The 20,036-nt window shown below is 48.0% G+C and overlaps 1 protein-coding gene across 4 annotated transcripts in view; it reads left to right on the forward strand.

Moving 5' to 3' along the window:
• The window catches only part of SHROOM3 (shroom family member 3), a 283,783-nt gene that overhangs the window by 235,722 nt on the left and 28,025 nt on the right, over positions 1 to 20,036 (forward strand). For all 4 annotated transcript variants that reach the window (XM_037050994.1, XM_037050995.1, XM_037050996.1 and 1 more), the window contains 2 exons: positions 8,458 to 8,589; positions 14,052 to 17,262. In XM_037050994.1, the coding sequence (XP_036906889.1) occupies positions 8,458 to 8,589; positions 14,052 to 17,262 (3,343 nt within the window). The remainder of the gene's footprint in view (positions 1 to 8,457; positions 8,590 to 14,051; positions 17,263 to 20,036) is intronic.

A 20,036-nucleotide genomic window follows, 5' to 3' on the forward strand; every position in this document is an offset into this window, starting at 1 on the left:
CATGGTTTAATAACGTTAGTGCTGGCAGAACAGCCCAAAGTCTCAGGCATAACAGCTCATCAGAGAATAGCATCGACAAAAAAATTAACTCGAACTCTTAGAATAAGTTTTATTCTCGGAGTCGTTGCTGTCCCTGTCTCCATTTACCCACAGCAGATTAATCCTTCGCGGTCACTAAGATCCCACTCTACTGCTGAGAGTTGGTGGGTCTGAGAGTTGGTGGGTCTGAGAGTTAGCTGGTTCCAGACCCCACTGCTGGTCACCAGCAGCACCTGAGCTTCATGGCACCTGGCTCCTAAACGCTTCCGTAGCCTGCGTGGCCCAGTGTCATCTGATGGCTTATCCTGCCATCTGCTCTTCACTCGCAAGCCTTTGGCCACACTGTCCTGCTTCTTAAAAACCCCAAATTCATTCCCACCTCAAGACTTTTGCATTCACTGTCCCATCTGTGTTAAATTCTCTGCCTCCAGCTCTTTGCATGGTTGACCATTTCTTATCACTGGGGTTCAGAGGCACTCTCAAAGTGGTGGTCCCTGACCCAAAGCAGTAACGTCAATCACACTCTCACATTACCCAGTTTTATTTCCTTCAGAGCCCTTGTAACTATGAAAATATCCTGTTTATCTGCTTCCTTGCTTATTACAGGCTCTGACCACAGATGCCTGCATTGAATAGGTCAGCTCTGGTCCTCACTACTCTAGTGACTGGACAAGTTGCTTCATCTCTCTTCCTTACCTCATTTTCTCATTAACTGTCCAGTATCACATGGATGTTTAAAGGTCAAGTGCCTAGCATGGTACTTGGTATTTAGTAGGCACTCAAATAATTTTTGCGTGAATAACATTCCAATTCTGTTGAGTATTTTTTCTTGCACCCAAGACTCCCCAACAAGACTATGAACTCCTCAAGGCCCTCTGTGACCTTCCAGAGCTCCAGCTGTAACTCAGCAAGGTGGGAGGAACATTGTAGGTGATCCTTGAACACTGCTTGAAATACCTGAACTGCTTTACTGTCGATTTCTCAGACATAGGCTTTGCATTCCTGAATCTCTCTGCATTAGGGCAAAATCATTGAAAAAGGACACTGTGTCGCTTGCTGGTTCCAGTTTCGCCCGCCTACCCGTCCCACGCAGGAAAGCTTCCTTGTCTGTGTGGTCAGGAATGTGACAAAGGGCCTTTGTTTCTATTACACCCACAGGCCAAACGTGGTTTGCTCAATTTAAAAATTAAATCGTCTTCTGACTCATTGATAGGCTCATGATGTAAGACGCTTTAGGAAAATATTTCCTTATCTTCTTAAAGATCAAAGCGATCCCAAACTGTAAAAGCATGCTGTGCTCTTCAGGAATGCTTATTAAATTATTTGCATCATTGAAAATGTCAGTAAACAGCTGCTTGCCTTTTGTGGGGTGTCTCAAGATACATGAAATATATTTTTAAAATGAGAGGCTATTTTAAAAATACTTTGCTTTTTAATAGGGTAATACACATACATCGTACATAGTTTGAAAGTTACAAAAGGAAATACAGGGGAAAATGAACTTTTCTTCCCCACAGGCAGTCACTGTTTCTAGTTTCTTAAGTATTCTTCCAGAAATGTGGTTTTCTTTTAGAGAAAGGGGATGGGAGGGAGAAGGAAGGGACAAGAAACATTGGTGTGGGAGAGACATTGATTGGTTGCCTCTCCCACACTCCCAACCAGGGACCTGGCCCACAACCCACGCATGTGCCCTGATGGGGAATTGAACTGGCAGCCTTTTGGTTCACAGGCTGGTGCTCAATCCACTGAGCCACACCCGCCAGGGCCAGAAATATTCTTTACATTAACAAACATGTGGGTGATAATGTATGTTTCCCCCTACATACTGCAGGGTACTGTACGTACAGTTTTGTACCTTATTGTCATTCAACCATATATTTTGGAGATATTTCCATATCAATATATATATAGAGTTACTCTGTATTTAATAGTCACATAAATACTCCATTATATGGATGCACCACACTGACCTATCTCCTACTGATGAGCATTTAGGTTGTTTTTCATTGATTGTTGTGTTATTTTAAAGTTTTTCTTTTGGGCCCTGGCCCATGTGGCTCAGTTGGTTAGAGCATCACCCCATGACCAAGCACATACCGAGGTTGTGGCTTTGACTCCCTGCTCCAGGCATGGGCCACACCCAGTCTGGTCATGTGTGGGAGGCATCCCAATGACTGTTTCTCCCTCTCCCTTCTCTTCCTGGAAAACACAGTGGGGGGAAAATGTCCTCAGGTGAGGATAAAGCAAACTGTTTTTTGAAGTTTTTGTTAGGTGCTACAAAGTTGTTCTTTATTTAGGCTGTGCCCGTCTATACTCCCCCTAGCTGGGTCTGAGAGTTGGTGGGCCGCGTTTAGGTCATCTTTTTCGTTGTTTTTTGACATTTCATCACTTAACTGTACATTGGGAAGACTTTTATAAAACAAAGATTTATCACTGAAGCCTTTTCTCAACATGTTCTGTGACCAAAAGAGAGGGTGTTGTTGGGGTTTGGGGTTTTTTTTAGGACTTTTTTGTTTCAAAATTACTGTATTAGACCTGTGATTTAGCTCTTAATGTATTAGACCTGTGAAGAAACCTGCTAAACCCCACCCCACCCCACCCCACCCCACCCCACCCCACCCCACCCCACCCCACGGCAAGCAGTTACCAACTTCTCAAGTTGGGTTCCCTGTCTTTTTGCGTGGCTCCTTAAGGGCAGAGACCATATCTTAGTCATTATTCTTTTATATATCTCTAATCAGTTCTAACTCTTCTAGCCCTCATTTACTAGGTTCCTTGAGCCCCCAACCCCCATGTCATTCACCTCGCTTTTCTCTCTCCTAGGCTCCGTCATGAGAAAGAGGACCCTGGGTGTGAAGTCCCTTGGACTTGCCTCCCTTCCATACCGTGAGCATCAGTAGCTTCCCTGCTCCCTTCTCATCTTGGTGGGACTGGCTTTACCCCCACACGAGGTTGTGCCCCCACCTGCACTGCAGAATGTCATCGCCTCCTGCTTCCTCATGAGTCTTACGGCGTGTCGTCCTCCCTTTGCCCTGTACCTTCAACTCTGGGTGTGTTCATTCTCTGCCTCATAAACTTGCTCATACTTCTCGTTCTTTAAAATGAAACAGCTAGAACAAAACCTTTTCTCTCCCCGGCCCCCTCTAGTCTTCTAGCTGTACCTGGGTTCTTTCCTTCAGAGCCAGGTTGTTGGAGGGTGGGGGAAATGGCCTTGCTGTCTCCACTTTCTCTTTCATTCACTTCCTACCACACAGAGTCAGGCTTCTGCCCCATCATTCCGATGCAGAGGCTCACTAATTGTCAGACCCCATGGACATGCATGTACCCTCGTCAGGCTCGCCTCCCCACAGCAGTTGGAGCAGTTGACAGTTCCTCCTCCTTGTTCTTCCCACTGGGAATCTGTGAAACTCCCATATTCTTCTGGTTTCCCTCGTGCTTCTCTGGAAACTCCTGTTTGGGCTTCTTCCCCAACTCCCCTTGCCCTGCATTGCGATAGCTCTCAGAGGCTCATCCTTAAACCACTTCCTTTGTCTCCCTATGAATTCTCCCCAAGTAACATATCTTTTCTCAAAGGCCATGCATTTTGTGACTCCTAAATTCCTATGAGCAGCCGGACTCCAGCCCTCAGACCTCACTGTGAACTGCACACCACTGAGCGTGGCGCGAGTGCCTGGCATCTGCACACCCACTCACTCTCCTCCTCCCTCCCCCTACCCGCCCCATCGAAAGAGTTCTTGTGGATTAATGACACTACCACCCTAGACACATAAGGGCCATCCTTCCTCCTTGACTATACTTTCTTCCACACCACCTACATCCATGTGGTCACTAGGCTGGGTGGGCATGTTGCCTTCTCAGCAGCTTTAAGATCTATCATCTCTTCAAGTTCACTGCCACTGCCCTCATGCCCATCCCTCATTATCTTACCCAGGCCACTATGATAGCTGCCAATCCTGTCTCTCAAGTTTATTCTCCTTGTTATTGACAATATCTTCCTGAATCTCGAATTTGAACATTCCCACCCTGGCTAATGTTATTGGTGACTTCCAATTCCATGGAATGCTGTCCAGACCCTCAGAGGCATGTTAAGATCTGGCCCCTCCTACCTCTTTACCTTCTCCTGCTGCTCTTCCCCTTACTCCTTTCCGTTGCATGCACCGTGTGTTTGCAGGTTTCAATGCACTTGTCATGCCATTTCTTCTACCTGGATGTCCTTCCCTGTCCTTTCCCCCCTCCTTCCACCTGGAGAAATCTTAACGTGGGTCATTTAGTTAAAAGCACAGGCTTCTTGACCTAACCACACAGTGCTACTAACTCTCCTCTCTACGAAACCATTCTCCTGATTACGGAACCAATCACCTTGTATTTTAGTGGTTTATTTGGCTCTCTCTTTCAGTGCCCTGTGAATTGCTTGGGTCTGATGGTACTTTGTTATTCTTTGTATCCCCAGTGCCAGCATAGTGGCTGACATTATAGAAAGTCTCTGGATGTCCCCTGAATGAATGGGAAGGAAACTGAGGAAAGGTCTGGAGAGCTTAAAGAAAATTTTTTAGGAGATGTAAAAAATTAGAGAGATGTAAAAGAAAGCCTTGCTCTTCAAAGCACAAAGAGAAATTTCCTTCACTTAACCTAGGCCAAACAGCTCCATTTGCCTCCATTGTGCTGTGCACGGTATCTTTTGACACTTCAAAAAAAACTGACTTAGGGCTTTCAACAAAGTGCCTGATCCTTCACGAAGGAAGTCCGATAGGAAGTCTGGGCCGCTGTATTGTATGTACTCTGGGCACCTCATCTCTCCTCTTCGAGGTTTCCGACGAGAGGGCTGGTCCAGAACTGCCGAAGACGTTCGGCAACATTATCTCACCTTCCATCTCCATGACTAGAAGGGGGATCTTCATTCTTAGAGCCTGTGGAATCTGTCCGGGCCTGTTCATTTCCCTCGGGGTCCTTCTAGCTCAGCATGGACAGATCCCACCCAGGGGAGGAAGCTTCTGAAGAGGCAACCTCCGTGTCACCCATGCAGGTGCCAGGCAGAGTTCGCTCTTCAGTTGTGTCCATCACTGCTCAAGGCCAGTGCCCAGTCTTAGGATGCAGATCCTACCACAGAAAGGGGTCCTGCCAAACTTGGGGCAGGAAGGTGACACTTTGTTCTTTCTCCTGCGTCTTTTCTATGCCTTTTGGACCCACTTGGAGCATTTAGAAATGTTGCCAGTTGCCTCATGAAAAAGAGACTGACTACTTTGTTCATTAAATTCTAGTGTTTCCCCCCCTGTATAAATAATAAGAACATTAATTGAGTGCCTGAAGTCATTGTAATTGGGCTTGAACCCTGACTCTGGGACTAGAACTGTGTGATCTGGGCCAGTGCCAGCGGGGCCTGGGGCAGCAGGAAGGATTTCAAGTCACTGGGAAATAAAGCAGGAATCTAAGTCAGTGAGAAACTGGGCCTGAGGGCGGTGGCCGGCTTTGAGGAACTGGTTGAAGAACCTGGTTTCTCCAGAGCAGGCTCACAGCAAGAATGCCAAACCCTAAGACACTGAGCGGTTCGCCTAGAGCTCCCTGGTTCTTCCTTCAAGAAAAGGACAGACTCAACTTTGGGGCAGTGCCAAACCTGGGGTATGGGTTACCTGCGACCTGCTATGAGGATTAGAGGGTTATGGGGGCAAGGAGACAGGTGAATTGTAATATATTGGCTTTCGATGTCAGTCTCTCGGTTTTGCACCCTACTTACTCTCTAGCTCGGCTGTGCTCCTGCTCCCTTCAGTTCTTTCCTCATTTCCAGGTGGGCGAGGTCTGGTCCTGCTTGGCCTGTGTTTACCTCCCTGACTAGGTGTCACAGCCATTGCCTCACAGGCCTGCCCAGGGTCCCGCAGGCTCTGACCACAGGCTTAGCCCAGCCTCTGACATAATTATATCCTCAGTCTCTTACTTGGGAGCTCTAGGTGACTCATCGCCCTTGACAGTTCCTGCCCGTACCCTCTCTCCCACCTCTCACTCAGCCTTCTTCCCTTTCTGTCCTGCATTTTCACTCTCTCTGACTGGTTTGTCTCCCAGACCTCTCTAGTCTTCATCAGCCCACCAACAATGAATGACTAAAGACAACTGTACTCATTTATTGTACTCTTACTATGGGCCAAGTACAGTATCTCATTGCTAATCTCACAAAAGACACCATAAATAGTTTGTTGTAATCTGCCTTTTACTGACGAGGAAACTCAAGTGGTTAAGGCTATAGGCTCCTTCAATGAAATAAATATTTATTGACCAACTGTTGAAAACCTCATGCGTCTGTATCCCTTGTGTTACACGAAACAATTTTCCTATGACCATGACCTCTCTCCAGAGAGTTGAAATATATGTATTTTCTTCAAATCATTATCATTCTTAGCAAGTCCTCAGTGTTTTTTCTTCATACATCTTAAAAATTATTTCAGATTAAAGTGAGGTTAATCCACCCTCTGATTAATGTCTTCATTTCTAGATGAACAAAGGCTTATGGTGGCGAAGTGACCTACACAGGGCCACGCAGCAGGCTAGTAACAAATTCAAGGTGAGCGCCCAAGTCTCCCGACAGTGGGGCCACCATTATTCTGATACACTTAGGACTTGGAATTTCGTTGGCATCAGGGGAATGATTTCTCATTTACATTACAAAAGCCAACTTGTTTTTTCACAGAAACGTATAGGTGGACATACAAACGACTTTATCTTCACATCAAAGTGGATTCCCTAATCTCCCAAGTGTTTGTAAATTGCAGAGGAATTCCCCTACAGCCTATAGTTCCGGAGTTTTCAGCGTGAAATGTCTGATAGCTTACCTTGCCTTTTTGCCAAAAATAAAGCATGGCCACTTTCTCTGGACTCTGGCCTTCTAGAATGGTGCAATCCTCCCTCCCAAATTCGTTCTCCAGGCTTGCAGTCTGAGGGACACCCACTTTTTCCCCATTGGTTTTGTCCATTCTTTGTGTTATAAGGGCAGGATGTTTTAAAGTTGAAGTCACTGACTTGCAAAATGAGAGACTGTTTTGGAGAGCATCTTGTTGTTGAACTGCTTATGTAGCTTCGAGCAGTGTTGCCACCAAGGTAGCTAGCTGCTCATCTTTATGTAGTTCTTACCAAGAAATTAAAATAACAGCATGTATCCAGCATCAGGCTATGACGGAGGACTTCACCATCCCCAGGAAGCCTTTTATCTTGGGAGGTGGAAAAGAATCATCGCTCCTTTCTTTTTTTAGTTGAACTTATTGGGGTGACTTTGGTTAATAAAATTATGTAGGTCTCGGGTATACGATGGTATAGTCCATCATCTGTACATTGTATCACGTGTTCACCACCACACGCCCAGTCTCCTTCCATGCTCCTGCCTTTACATATTGTTAAGCTGAGGCCAAAAAAGACCAAAGCAACTTAGTGTGCTTTAAATTAATAAGGCATAATAAAATGTTAACATGTAGGAAATTTAGGTGAAGGTTATGTGGGAATTCTCTTTCCCCCAGCTTTATCGAGATACAATAGCTACGTTGCAAAGTTTAAGGTGTACACTATGTTGGTTCAATACATTTATAAAGTACAAAAATGATTACCACCCTAAGGTTAGCTACCACCTCCATTCCATTATGTAGTTACCATTTCTTTTTTGTGGTGAGAACACTGAGGATCTATTCTTTCAGCAACTTTCAAGGATATGACACAGTATTATTAGCTATAATCACCATGCTGTACATTAGGTCCCAGAACTTGTTAATCTTTTAACTTGAAATATATACCCTTTGACCAAAATTTCCTGTTTCTCTTACCGCCCAATTTCTGGTCTTTTGAGTTTGCCTTTTTGTAGATTCCACAGGTAAATAATATCATATGGTATATGTCTTTCTGTGTTTGGCTTATTTCACTTAGCATAATATCCTCGTTCCATCCATCCGTTGATGGATACTTAGGTTGTTTCCATGTCCTGGTTGCTGTGAGTAATGCCACAGTGAACATGGGAGTGCGGCGATCTCTACGAGATCCCGACCGCAATTTCTTTGGATATAGAACCAGAAGTCAGGTGCTGCTGGATCATGGGGGCGTTCCGATTTTAGCATTTTGAGGAATCTCGGTACTGTTCTCCCTGGTGCTGTATCAATTTGCATTCTTACCAACCGTGCATGAGGGTGTGCGTGGGGATGCTTCACACTGAGTTTGCTACACTTTTATATTACTTTGAAATTGTCAAAGTAAAAATAAAAACATCAATAAAGCAGAGAATATCAATGGCTAATTAGTGAAATAAGCACTACTTCCCACTATTTACTTGATTTTTTTCTAATCCCCGAGGGAAAGGATACAGCAGTCATTTTCCAAATGCATACACATATTGGTGAAGAGACAGCTGAGAATGCTGCTGAAGTTGGGGGTCCCTCTCCTGTGTCTCCCCAGGCGCAGCGAACCTGCAGGCCGACCTCACTCTTGGCATTCAACCAAACTTGGGGAGAACCAACCCAATGCCAGCATGATGCAAATATCTCAGGGCACGATTGGCACTCCTTGGCCCCAAAGCTACCATTCCAGGTAAGTGGCCAAAGCTGACACCCAGGGGTTTCTTTCCTCCAAATGTCCTTGTTTCCTGAAAGAACATTTTCTTCTGTTTTGAGAACATTTTTTTTCCATTCACCCTGAGTATTAAGTCTTTCTACCCACAACCTTTCTATCCTCTTAAAATTCCTAATGTGTATACAACTCATCTTCAGACCCTTGGCTCGACGGCTGTGAAGCAAGGACAGGATTATTTTGAGTACTGGCTATTTGAGATATTATGTATTGGGTCTCTTGATTCTCAGACATTTCTCAATTATACATAACACTATACTAGAAAAATTGACAAACTTCTTCCCTCAGTACTTAATGTCCTTTCTGCTTTAGTCAACTTGATGGGGACTGGGGGGGAGCCAAACCAAGTCAGGATTCCCCTACATTTATTACAGACTTGGAACCCACACAGACTGGAGTTTAGCTTCTGATCCCAGACAGTCAGGCTCTGTTGCTTTTTCACTTTTTGGAAGGACTCAGTAAGGATAATGGTACAGGGGTTGAGGGGTCAAGAGAATATGCGTCCTGCATAGAAACGGGATGCAAGTGCTGATGCAGGGGGGTAGGAGGACAGCCGCTGAAAGGGCTATTTAACTGACTGATGATGGATGTGTTTGGTAAGGCCGGGACTCAGAACCCTCAACACTCACGCTTGGTTGAATGAAGAGCCAGCATCAGACCTCTCACCGGCGGACACGGCTCCCAGCGTATTAGGGTAGGCTTCAGGCCACAGGAAGAGAGAATTTCCTGGTCACCCTCCTTGTTACAGAATTCCCCTCCCTTGCCCACGTCCCTTGCAGTAACCCCGAAAGAATTCATTCTGACTGAGCCACCTGTGCTCAGAGAACAGGTCCCCTGCAGGGCCCTGTCCCTGTCCCCCACCCCACCCCCGCCCCGTGCAGGCATAGTGATTCAGTTTGGTGGGCATGGAGGTGTCGAAGGTCTTGAAGAGGTTAGATGCAGGGGATAAACAGTGAAGGAAGGACAGTGTAACGGTAAGGTACCTGGGTTTTAAGGTCAGAGGCAGGTTTAAATCTCAGCTTTACCTCCTGTTGCATGAGCCTGGGCAGATTGTTTCACCTCTTGGATCTTTGTTTCCTCACCTATAAAATGAAGTTAATACTATGTATGTCAAGGATCATAGTGAAAGTTAAAGCAACATGTAAAACATTTAGTGTAGTTCCTCAAGCATGATAAGCACTAAAAAATTATGACAGTTTATCATAATTAGGCCAAAGGCTTATCAGAGGCACAGTGAAACCTGGTAATAAACTTCAAGGTTAATGCTATAAACCAGCACACATAAAATGCCAATGGGGCCCTTTAGAGCCTCTTAACCTTAGGAGGCCCTAAATCTGAAGTTTTACTGCAACCTAAAAGCATGCTGACCCAAAGGCAGAAATAAGGCCACTGCCATCAGCGCTCAGAATACCTGCTTATGGAAACTGGTGCGCTCCAAGAGGTCTCAGGAGAATGGTGGGCTTGGCCTCAGAAGTGCAATATTCTTAAGGCTGCACTTCTCCGCCTCCTATCTACTCCTCCCCCTCCTATCTACTCCTCCCCATCCCCATCCCCATCCCAGCCTCCAGAGAGGTTTAGGCAGGTGGATCTGCCTTTACTTTACCCCTCCCCCTGCTCTGCCCCTCTAATCCAAGCTTCAGAACAGCTCCCCCCCCACCCCCCGACACAATGGCTCTGAGCACTCAAGGAGGACTGTGTGGGGTGCAAGGGAGAAAGGAAAGTGCAGATGACCCAGAATGTGACAGACATATGGATTCTCTCCTGCCCCAGCACAAATCATCCATGCTTTGTGTTCATTCCAGGGTCACTCCATGCCTTAGGCTCGGAGCTCTGGCAGAGGGCTTCACCCCCAACTCACTGCTCAGAGGGTCTGGCATTGGCAGCAGTAGGTGGAGAAGAGCTGTGGGTGCGCCTCTGAGGAGCACAGTGGCATCTAGTGGTCTGGCGTGCAGAACTGGTCTGTCGGCATCCCTCCGACAGCCTTCCTTTAGTTCCAGAAACCCAACCTCAGTCCTGAGTTTATGCATCTGTTTCTCATTAGGAAGCAGGAGCATGAGGGAGCTCAAGGGAGGGGGAGGAGCAGGAGTGAGGAGAGAAGAAGGGAGAGATACAAAGAGAACTGAAGACGTAACTGTCTGCAAGCTAGTTTGGGCCTGGATTTCACCAAAATCGTGTTGCTGCTGCTTTCTGTCAGACCTGCCCCTGTCTGCTGCCCTGCAGAAATCTCACACAGTGGGCCTCAGCGTTTACAAGAGACCTTGAAAAGTCTTGTAGTCCAGTCCCCTCATAAGAGGATGAAATAACAGTATCAAAATACTCAAGTACCTATATTTGTTCATTGATTTATTCAATCATGTACTGACAACCCACTGTGTTTCAGATGAACAAGGCAGAAAAAGCCCCTACCCTATAATATTTGTCCCCCAAGGTGCGTTCTATGGAATAATAATCCACTAGATGCCTGGGCATCTAGTTTGGTGGGTCCAATAGGTTTTCTTCCCTGTACTTTTGTTGTTGACACTACTGTAAATGTCCCCATTTTCCCTTCTTTGTCCACCTACCCCAGCCTCCGCTCCCCCTGCCCTCTGGCCATCACCACACTGTTCTGTGTCCATGGGTTATACGAATATGTTCTTTCTGTACTTTCCTTTCAGAACATCCCATGAACAATCATTTATTGAAGACTCAGAAGTCTTGCAGTAAATAAAATTGTTTAACTTACTTAGCCCAGGATTTTCAAAGCATAGTTGACCATCTAAAGAATAAATCTTCTGTAAGCACACTTGAAGAGATGTTTTCATGCACTTGTTTGGTGCACTTTGCTATGTTTTCAGTATTTAGAAAAAAATACTTCTAAGCACACAAAACAGAGTAACATTACAAGAATCCATGTATCTACCACAGAATTCCCACTTTGTAATTTTTGCTTCAATTGAAGCCTCTTTCATATAATCAAAGGAATATATAATGTCAAGTATGGTGAGAGCTATGAAGAAAGTAAAGCAGAGTGACAAGGTGTAAGGAGAGAAGAGGTGCTTTTTAGATAATGAGTTCCAGGTGTTGTCTGATGCAGAGACTTAAAGGAGAGAGTGAGCCAGTTAAAGAGCAGTTTACGTGGTGGGAACAGTGAGCACAAAGGCCCTGAGACTCTGAGATGGGAGTCTCAAATATTTCAGATTTGAGTTAGTAAGTAAACAGGCTGGAGTGCCTCGAGGAAGATGGAAAACAATAGAATCTGAGGTCAGAAAAGTAGCCAGACCCCAATAAGGACTCAGATGCATTCATCCCGAGGGTAAGGCTGTCTCTGTGTAGGACTGAAGATGTTCCTGCCAACTTCTTACCCACCATCAAGGGTGCCATCTTGGAAAGAGAATGACACCGGGAATCAAAATGACTGGTCCCAGAAAGTGTTGGGAGAACTTGCTCCTACAGGGGAGTGTCTGGGCACTCGATGGCATGGCCTATGTCACTGGTCAACTTCTCTAGTTAGCTTGGGAACGGGCATTCTGAAAGGGCAGAGCCCTCTGAGCAGCAGGGAAGAGCACATCTAGTCCTCATTTCCATCTGTGTTTGGTGGCTGAAGTGTCCTTTGGCTGCAGGAGGGATCCCGTTCTGACCTTGCTCTGCCTAGCTAGAGACACGTATACCAGTGGTTTCATTCTTTCTAGACACCACCTATATTTTGAGCAGTGTTAGCAACTACATTTCTTCCCACTCAGTAGTAAGTGTTTCAGTTAACCCATCCATTTATTCATTTGAATTTTTAGTGTTAAGCATGTTCCTAAGGTACGTCTGAATTAGCTTCTCAGTAAAAGACTGCTAAGATTCTCGGCAGTTGGGAGGATTACATAGTGTCTACCACCTACACGGAACTGGTGAGTGAAACAGCCCTAATGGGACCTACTGCTTCCATTTCCTCTCAGTGCATTGCTCTGAATCTGCTGTTGGAGGTGGTAAGGGGAGATACGTGGTTCGAATGGGATCCTCCTCTCCTGAACCGCATCAGGTGCGTCAGGTGCGTTTTTATCCACCATCAACAGACACCGTGCTGTGAGTGCCGGGCTGATTTCACTAACCTGGCTGGCTCGGGAGCCGCTCCCATCCCTGCTCCCTTGACTTTATACCTGTCTCTCTCAAAGCAGGGTGCTCCTTTAGGTTGACTTTTTCTGATATATAAAAGTTACATTCTCCAGGTTAGTTGCTAAAGATGTAGTCTTCCTTTCCTTTAACTCCAGCACGCATTCTGACTCAGAATGTGGTCCTTCTAGTCCCTGGCAATGTACTCTGGAGACAATCCAGCCCTAAAGCATCATCACATTCTCAGCCACCAAGACCCCATATTTACTTACATGAGATGTAGAAATATAATCATAGCTCCGTGAATTGGTGCGTACGTGCCTATTCATGTAAGAATGGAAAATCTTAGGCAAGAACTCCTCGTGATTTGCCCTTCTTTAGAGAACAGTGCGCCACAAACATTTGAATTATGGAGACTGCTGTTTGAGTTTTGAACCACTTAGTCCTTCCCGTATGCCCTTCCTCCCCCAACCTGCTGGGTGAAATATATTTTGAGTTTATAATTAAGGCTAATTATAAGTAATTTTGTTTCGAGGCAATGCCAGGTTGAGCACCATTCCCCCTCCCCCAGTTAGGCTCTGAGGACCACCTGCAGGAGCTCAGACGGTCCTACCCCCTGCACGTGTGAGAGGCTGTGCTCGGGCTACGGAGGTACCACAGGTGCCAGACTCCCGTGATTAAGACTTCTCATAAAGCTTCCCCTCCTTCCCTCTCTCATCAGCTTTTTCTGACTCTAATTTCTCTCGTTCAGCTTTGTGTTTAGCCTTCTCCCTACAAACAAGTTGTCTCCAGTGCAGTTGATGTTCCAGGAAGACTGCCAGGGTGTAAGGCCTTCAGTTCCATAAAAAGGAAAGATATTAACTAAAAATGTATACACGTATATAGTCTCCCTCACCCATTCACATGCCTAGACACTAAGCTGTTCTCCGTCCCACAAATAGCCCCAAGAGACATGAAATATCAGTGCCAATCACTCTTCCTCCTCTTCCTCTCTTCTCTACTCCCCCGCCTTCATTTCTTGGCGCACACAGTCATGTCCAGCACATAGCAAATCACATCAGTGTGCTGCCTATGCCTGAAGGCCACGTGGCTTCCTCTGCACCCTCTGTTCCTCCCCTTGCAAGCCTAGGTGATTAATTGGAGGCACACAGAGGTTACAGTGTTGGGCAATCACTCCCAGTGACAGCACACAGGCAGAGCAAGGTCCAAATATGGCTCTTTTCACCCACCCTTCCAAAAACCGAACATCTTGTACCAGAGTACATTTATAAGCTGAGCCCTGTGCCTAAGCCTGCTAAGTGATAACAGCTCAGCGGTGCTCACCGCTTCGCCTTTCTTTCTTCTAGCTCCTCTACAAGTGACCTCTCCAGCTATGACCATGCTTATCTGAGGCGGAGCCCTGACCAGTGCAGCTCCCAGGGGAGCATGGAGAGCCTGGAGCCCAGTGGGGGATACCCACCCTGCCACCTGCTTTCCCCCGCCAAGTCCACCAGCAGCATCGACCAGCTCAGCCACCTCCACAACAAGAGAGACTCGGCTTACAGCTCCTTCTCCACCAGTTCTAGCATCCTAGAGTACCCACCCCCTGGCACATCGGGCCGGGAGCGTTCAGGCTCCATGGACACCACTTCTGCTCGAGGTGGCCTCCCAGAAGGGATGAGGCAGGCGGACATTCGCTATGTCAAGACAGTCTATGATCCCCAGAGGGGAGTCTCAGCAGAGTATGAGGTGAACTCTTCCGCCCTGTTTCTCCAAGGGAGGGAGGCCCGGGCCTCAGCTGATGGTCAGGGCTATGATAAAGGGCATAATGTTCCTCGGGGCAAGGGAGTGCCACCCCCATCCTGGAGCCAGCAGTGCCCCAGTTCCTTGGAGACTGCCACTGACAACTTGCCTCCTAAAGTGGGCGCACCTCTGCCCCCCACTCGGAGTGACAGTTATGCAGCCTTTCGGCACAGAGAGCGGCCCAGCTCTTGGTCTAGCCTTGACCAGAAGCGGCTCTGCCGGCCTCAGGCTAACTCTTCTGGCTGCCTGAAATCTCCCTTCATGGAGGAACCACTGCATACTGTGCTAGAGAAGAGTCCAGAGAGCAGCCCCCCGGTGAAGCCCAAGCATAATTATACCCAGAAGGCCCAGCCTGGCCAACCTCTGCTGCCAACGGGCATCTACCCCGTACCTTCCTTGGAGCCACACTTTGCCCAGGTGCCCCAGCCCTCTGCAAGTAGTAACGGCACGCTGTACCCTGCACTGGCCAAGGAGAGTGGTTATGTGACTCCTCGGGAAGCCTGTGACAAGGTGGCTACCCTTGATGAGAATGGAAACCAAAATGGATCTAACAGACTTGGGTTTGCCTTCTACCAAGCCTTAGAACGTGACTCTTTGTCCCCAGTGGAGAGGACACCTGAAATTTCAGCCAAATGTGTCCCCTACAAAGTCCATTTCCCTTCCGTGCCTGAACATGAGGAGGACACCCCCCTGAAGAAGCACATCACACCTCTCCAAGGCAATAGCCCCTATCCTGATGAGAGAAAGAACACCCACAGCAACAAACCACCTTCTAATTACCACAGCCGCCAGTCCCCTCAGGCTCAGGCCTGGCAAGTGGGGGAAGACAAGAGACTTTCCAGGCCCTCAGAGCCATGGGAGGGTGGTTTCCAAGAAGACCACAATGCCAACCTCCGGTGGGGGCTGGAGCGAGAAGGCCTAAGCCAGAGCCCGTCGAGCTACTTTGGCAAGACCAAGTCAGCCTTCTCCTCTCTTCAGAACATTCCTGAGAGTCTAAGAAGGCAAAGCAGCCTGCAGCCAGGAGGGAGAATCCAGGAGGGCTACCTGGAAGGCTGCCCCACCTGTGCAGTCAACATCAAGACAGAGAACCCTGGAAGGAAAGCTGTTCCAGACCACAGGAGCCATCTGGAGAGGCTGGTTTCCCATCCAAAGCCTGAGACCAGAGTCGGTGCTCCGGCCCCTTTCCACCTTCCAGACCCAAGGTATGAAGAGCCGTCCTCCCCACCCCCCCAGCAGACATCCAGTCTGGGCCGGAGGAGGCTCAGCTCCAGCAGCACCTCAGCTCTGCAGGGCGTTCAGTACGGGAAGCCCCACTGCTCCGTGCTGGAGAAGGTTTCCAAGATTGAGCAGAGAGAGCAAGGGCGCCAGAGACCCCCAAGTGTGGGCAGCTCCGTTCCTGGCTATAACTACAGGCCCAGCAAGATAGTCCCAATTTCTAGTACTTCTAGGAATGGCTTCGAGGAGACAAAAGCCAATATCCATTTTTCTGAATCCACCGAACCCCTAGGCAATGGGGAACACCACTTCAAAAACGGGGAGGCAAAATTGGAAGAGGTTTCCTGGCAGCCTTGTGGTCAACAGCTGAAGAGGGGCGCCGAGGGCAGCCGAGGCTCCCCACTCCGAGGTGGTGAGCCCCCAAGCCGGGACACTCGCCTGCTCCGCAGCCAGAGTACCTTTCAGCTCTTCAGCGAGGCTGAGGAGGATGCCAAGTGGAGGGACAACAGGCCGAACACCCCCGAATCGCCAGTGCTGGACGCCCCCTTCAGCCATGCCTACCGGAACTACATCAAGGACGCACAGTCCCGTGTGCTGCGGGCCACCTCCTTCCGCCGCCGAGACCTCGAGCCTGGGGCTGCTGGGGCTTCCAAGCCCTGGCGCCCACGACCAGCCTCCGCCCACATGGGACTGCGGAGCCCAGAGGCCCCAGCATCCGCCTCACCGCACACACCACGGGAGCGGCACAGCGTGACCCCTGCTGAGGGCGACCTGGCCCGGCCTGCGCCCCCTGTTGCCCGAAGGGGACCCCGCCGACGCCTGACCCCCGAGCAGAAGAAGCGCTCCTACTCAGAGCCTGAGAAGATGAACGAGGTGGGGGTCTCAGAAGAAGCCGAGCCGGCGCCCCTGGGTCCACAGCGCAAGGGGCTGCGTTTCCCGGAGAACACGGTGGCTGACCGGCGCCGCATCTTTGAGCGGGACGGCAAAGCCTGCTCCACACTCAGCCTGTCCGGGCCTGAGCTGAAGCAGTTCCAGCAAAGCGCACTGGCCGACTACATCCAGCGCAAGACAGGCCAGCGGCCTGCCTCTGCCACGGGGGGTGGCCTCCAGGAGCCAGGGCCGCCATGGGAGCGTGCACAGGGCACCTACTTCCAGTCTGGCCCTGCAGCACCCGAAGGCGCTGGGCTCACCTCCGCCTCCAGCCTCTGCTCGCTGCGGGAGCCAAGCCTGCAGTCCCGCAGGGAGGCCCCCCTCCAGCCGTCTTCAGGAGGCAGTGGGTCCCGAGATCGCAGTAGCTCCTTCGCTGGCGGCCGCCTCCTTGCAGAAAGGCGACGTGGGGACCAAGCCCCAAGGGAGCTGCTATGTGGAGCTAATGGCGGTGGACCAAAGGGCATCCAGAAGGTGGACAGGACCCCTGGGGAGCCCTCCTCATGGGGGGCTGCAGCCAGGAGGGCCGGGAAGTCCATGTCTGCCGAGGACCTGCTGGAGCGCTCGGATTTCCTGGCGGTCCCTGTCCACGTGAGGTCGCGGTCATCGCCCACCACACACAAGAAGCTCCAGGTAAGTGCTGCTGGCAGATCCTAGGCCTGTCCTTTGGGCCCTGGAAGCTGTGTTGCCACTCTCCTAACCCCTCTTCCTCCTCCAGTTCCTTTTACATGCAAAAGAGTAGTATTTGTTTTCTCAGTGCCCCTGATATGATAGCCTTTCAGAGATAAAGATATTAATATAGTTCATTGTATAGATGACTTAAATAGAGATATATAGCCTATATAGATATCTTTATATATGTCCGTAAGTGTGTATGTATGTGGGTATATCTATGTGTGTGTATAACATACATTATATGTAATTACTTCATTTTGGGAAGTCACTCACCTCTCAGTGCAGGAGTGCATGGGTAGGAAAAGTTAGGGATTGTTTTTGTTTGTTTGTCCTTTGCTTTTTTCTCTTTTTTTACCTGAAGGAATAGGGCTATCTTGGAGTTTTAAATGTTTTAGCTTTGCACCCTCTATGTTCCTGTGGGACCTTTGCATTTATAAAACGGAATTATTGACTTTGAAAGGACATTGAGCACCAGGCCCTCAGCTAAGTGTGCATTACATTTGTGATCTCGTTAACCCTCACAGCAGTGCGGTGCTGTCCACAGCAAGCATGTGTCTCTCCGACTCCCATCTGCGCTCTTTCTGTGCACTGTCCTCCTGAGAAAGGACATTTCAGGTCTCACATAAAAGGGTTTTCTAATAAAGATCCCAAACTATGCAAGGACTGTGAAGTGCTTTTCATTGGAAATTCCAGGTGGAGCTAGGGTAGAACCTGAGTGCTCTGACTCCCCGGAGTCTATTAGCTTCCCTAATTCTTCGTCCATCCTCGTGTTCCACAGTGGACCACAGACCGGTGGCATCCCTCGCGGCTCCCTTCCCACCCGAGGAGACATGAGGATTCACATCTATGTTAGCACAGGAGAGACTACCCACTCACGACCCCTTCTCAAATTCTGCTTTTCCTGGCAGCAAAGTCAGTCACTCAGCAAGCATTTGTAGAGCACATTAGTATGAAAAGCACTGTGTTACAGGGGGAAAGGAGAGTAAATCTCATGCCTTTCTTGGGTTCACAGCTGAGCAAGGAATGTGCTATGGGAGGAAAGTGATGACTTCTCACTGAGGGGATCTCAGCTTCTCTTGAGGGAAATGGGGTTTGACCTGGGCTGCAAAGAAGGGGCAGGATGTTGACAAAGGATTGGAAGTTGCATGTGAGAGGCACTATTTGGAGGAAACAGCTTCAGACAAAGATTCAGTCATTATTGCCTGAGAAGTCTGCCTGTAACACTACTTCTGAAATACACATACACACAGCCTTCTGAGAGAAAATATTGTGCCCTCCCAGGTATTTCCTGTTCAGGAATATTCAGAAATACTTTCTCCCCCGTATAAACTCAGGCACACACAAAAAGTCCATAGAGACAATCCTCCATAAGACTGCAGTAGCCATTCCCCCCCCCCCCAGAATGAACAGAGCTCATTTCCACTCCTTACCCACTAAAACACGTGTTTATATTTTATTGATCTTAGAGAGAAAGGAAGGGAGGGGAGGGGAGAGAGAGAATTTGCTGTTCCACTTATCTGCGCATTCATTGGTTGTTTCTTGCATGTTCCCTGACGGGGGAATCAAACCTGCAACCTTGGCATTATCAGGACAATGCTCTAACCAACTGAGTTACTCTAAAATACTTTTAAATCCGTATATATATATATATATATATATATATATATATAATATGCAGTTGCAGCAAGTTTGATGGGCTTCGGTTATTTACTGCATAGCATAACCAACATGTTCTTCATTTTGCTCCCCATGTTCTAAAGAAAGCAGAAATATTAAGGTAAAACATGGATCCTCTTCTGCTTTACATCTCCTACTGGATGTCCTTATTCTCCTAGGGAAACAGCTGGACGCAAATGTGATTTCGCCTTCCCTCCACAAAATATTTCTCAAACCTGTAAACTGGGACATAGAGCTAAGACGTAGATGCTATACATTCCTCCAAACCCAATCACATACTTTATATTATTTTTTAGAAAGGCACGTCAATATAGAACATTATTTAGACACCCTCGTCAATAAAGAGAGTACCATATTTAGATAGTATTTAATTTGGGGAATATGACACCAGAGGAGGAAAAAATTTCAAAATAAAATACTTTTTCTGTGCTGCTCTGCTCCTATGAATTCTGAGAATAGGCTCCCATCCCCCGAATTGTAACCAGCGTCCAGGCTGTTCTTGAGCCGCCTGCTCCCATCGCCCTGCCCAGCAGCCTTGCCTGCCCCGGGACCGGGGCCGTTTTCTTCACACAGCCATCACCCACCTTGTTTGTAGAGCTAGTAAAAGCAAAACGCAACTAGTATCACCACAGAATTACTATGGTTATTTCAAAATACCATGTATTTTCTTTTCTTTGAAAAAAATCCAGGAACTTGACTGTTACCCTAAAGCTTTGGACTAGGCGTCAAAGAAGGAATTTTCTTATCTCAGCTTTAGAGGACTCAGTGACATTGAGCCAGTAGCAACCGTCTGCCTGAGTGAAGCCCCAAATTGGTGTCTATTTCTGGTGCTGGCTCCGTCCGGGACATCCTGAGCAGATGCCACTGGCTCCAGGATGCCAACAGAGCAGGATTTTACGAGCTTTGGGCAAGGATTCAGTTCCTTTGCAAAAGTTCTGAAGTGAGGACAGTTTTTGCCTCCAAAACAATGTCAGCTTGGTAATCAGCTGCTCTGTTTATGAGCATTGATTGCTGGGCCTGAGACAGTGACTGTGGAAGGCTGTCTCCACTTGTGA

The sequence above is a fragment of the Sturnira hondurensis genome, unplaced genomic scaffold (genome assembly GCF_014824575.4).
Source record: "Sturnira hondurensis isolate 20B ecotype Veracruz unplaced genomic scaffold, ASM1482457v3 Scaffold0007036, whole genome shotgun sequence".
NCBI lineage: Eukaryota > Metazoa > Chordata > Mammalia > Chiroptera > Phyllostomidae > Sturnira > Sturnira hondurensis.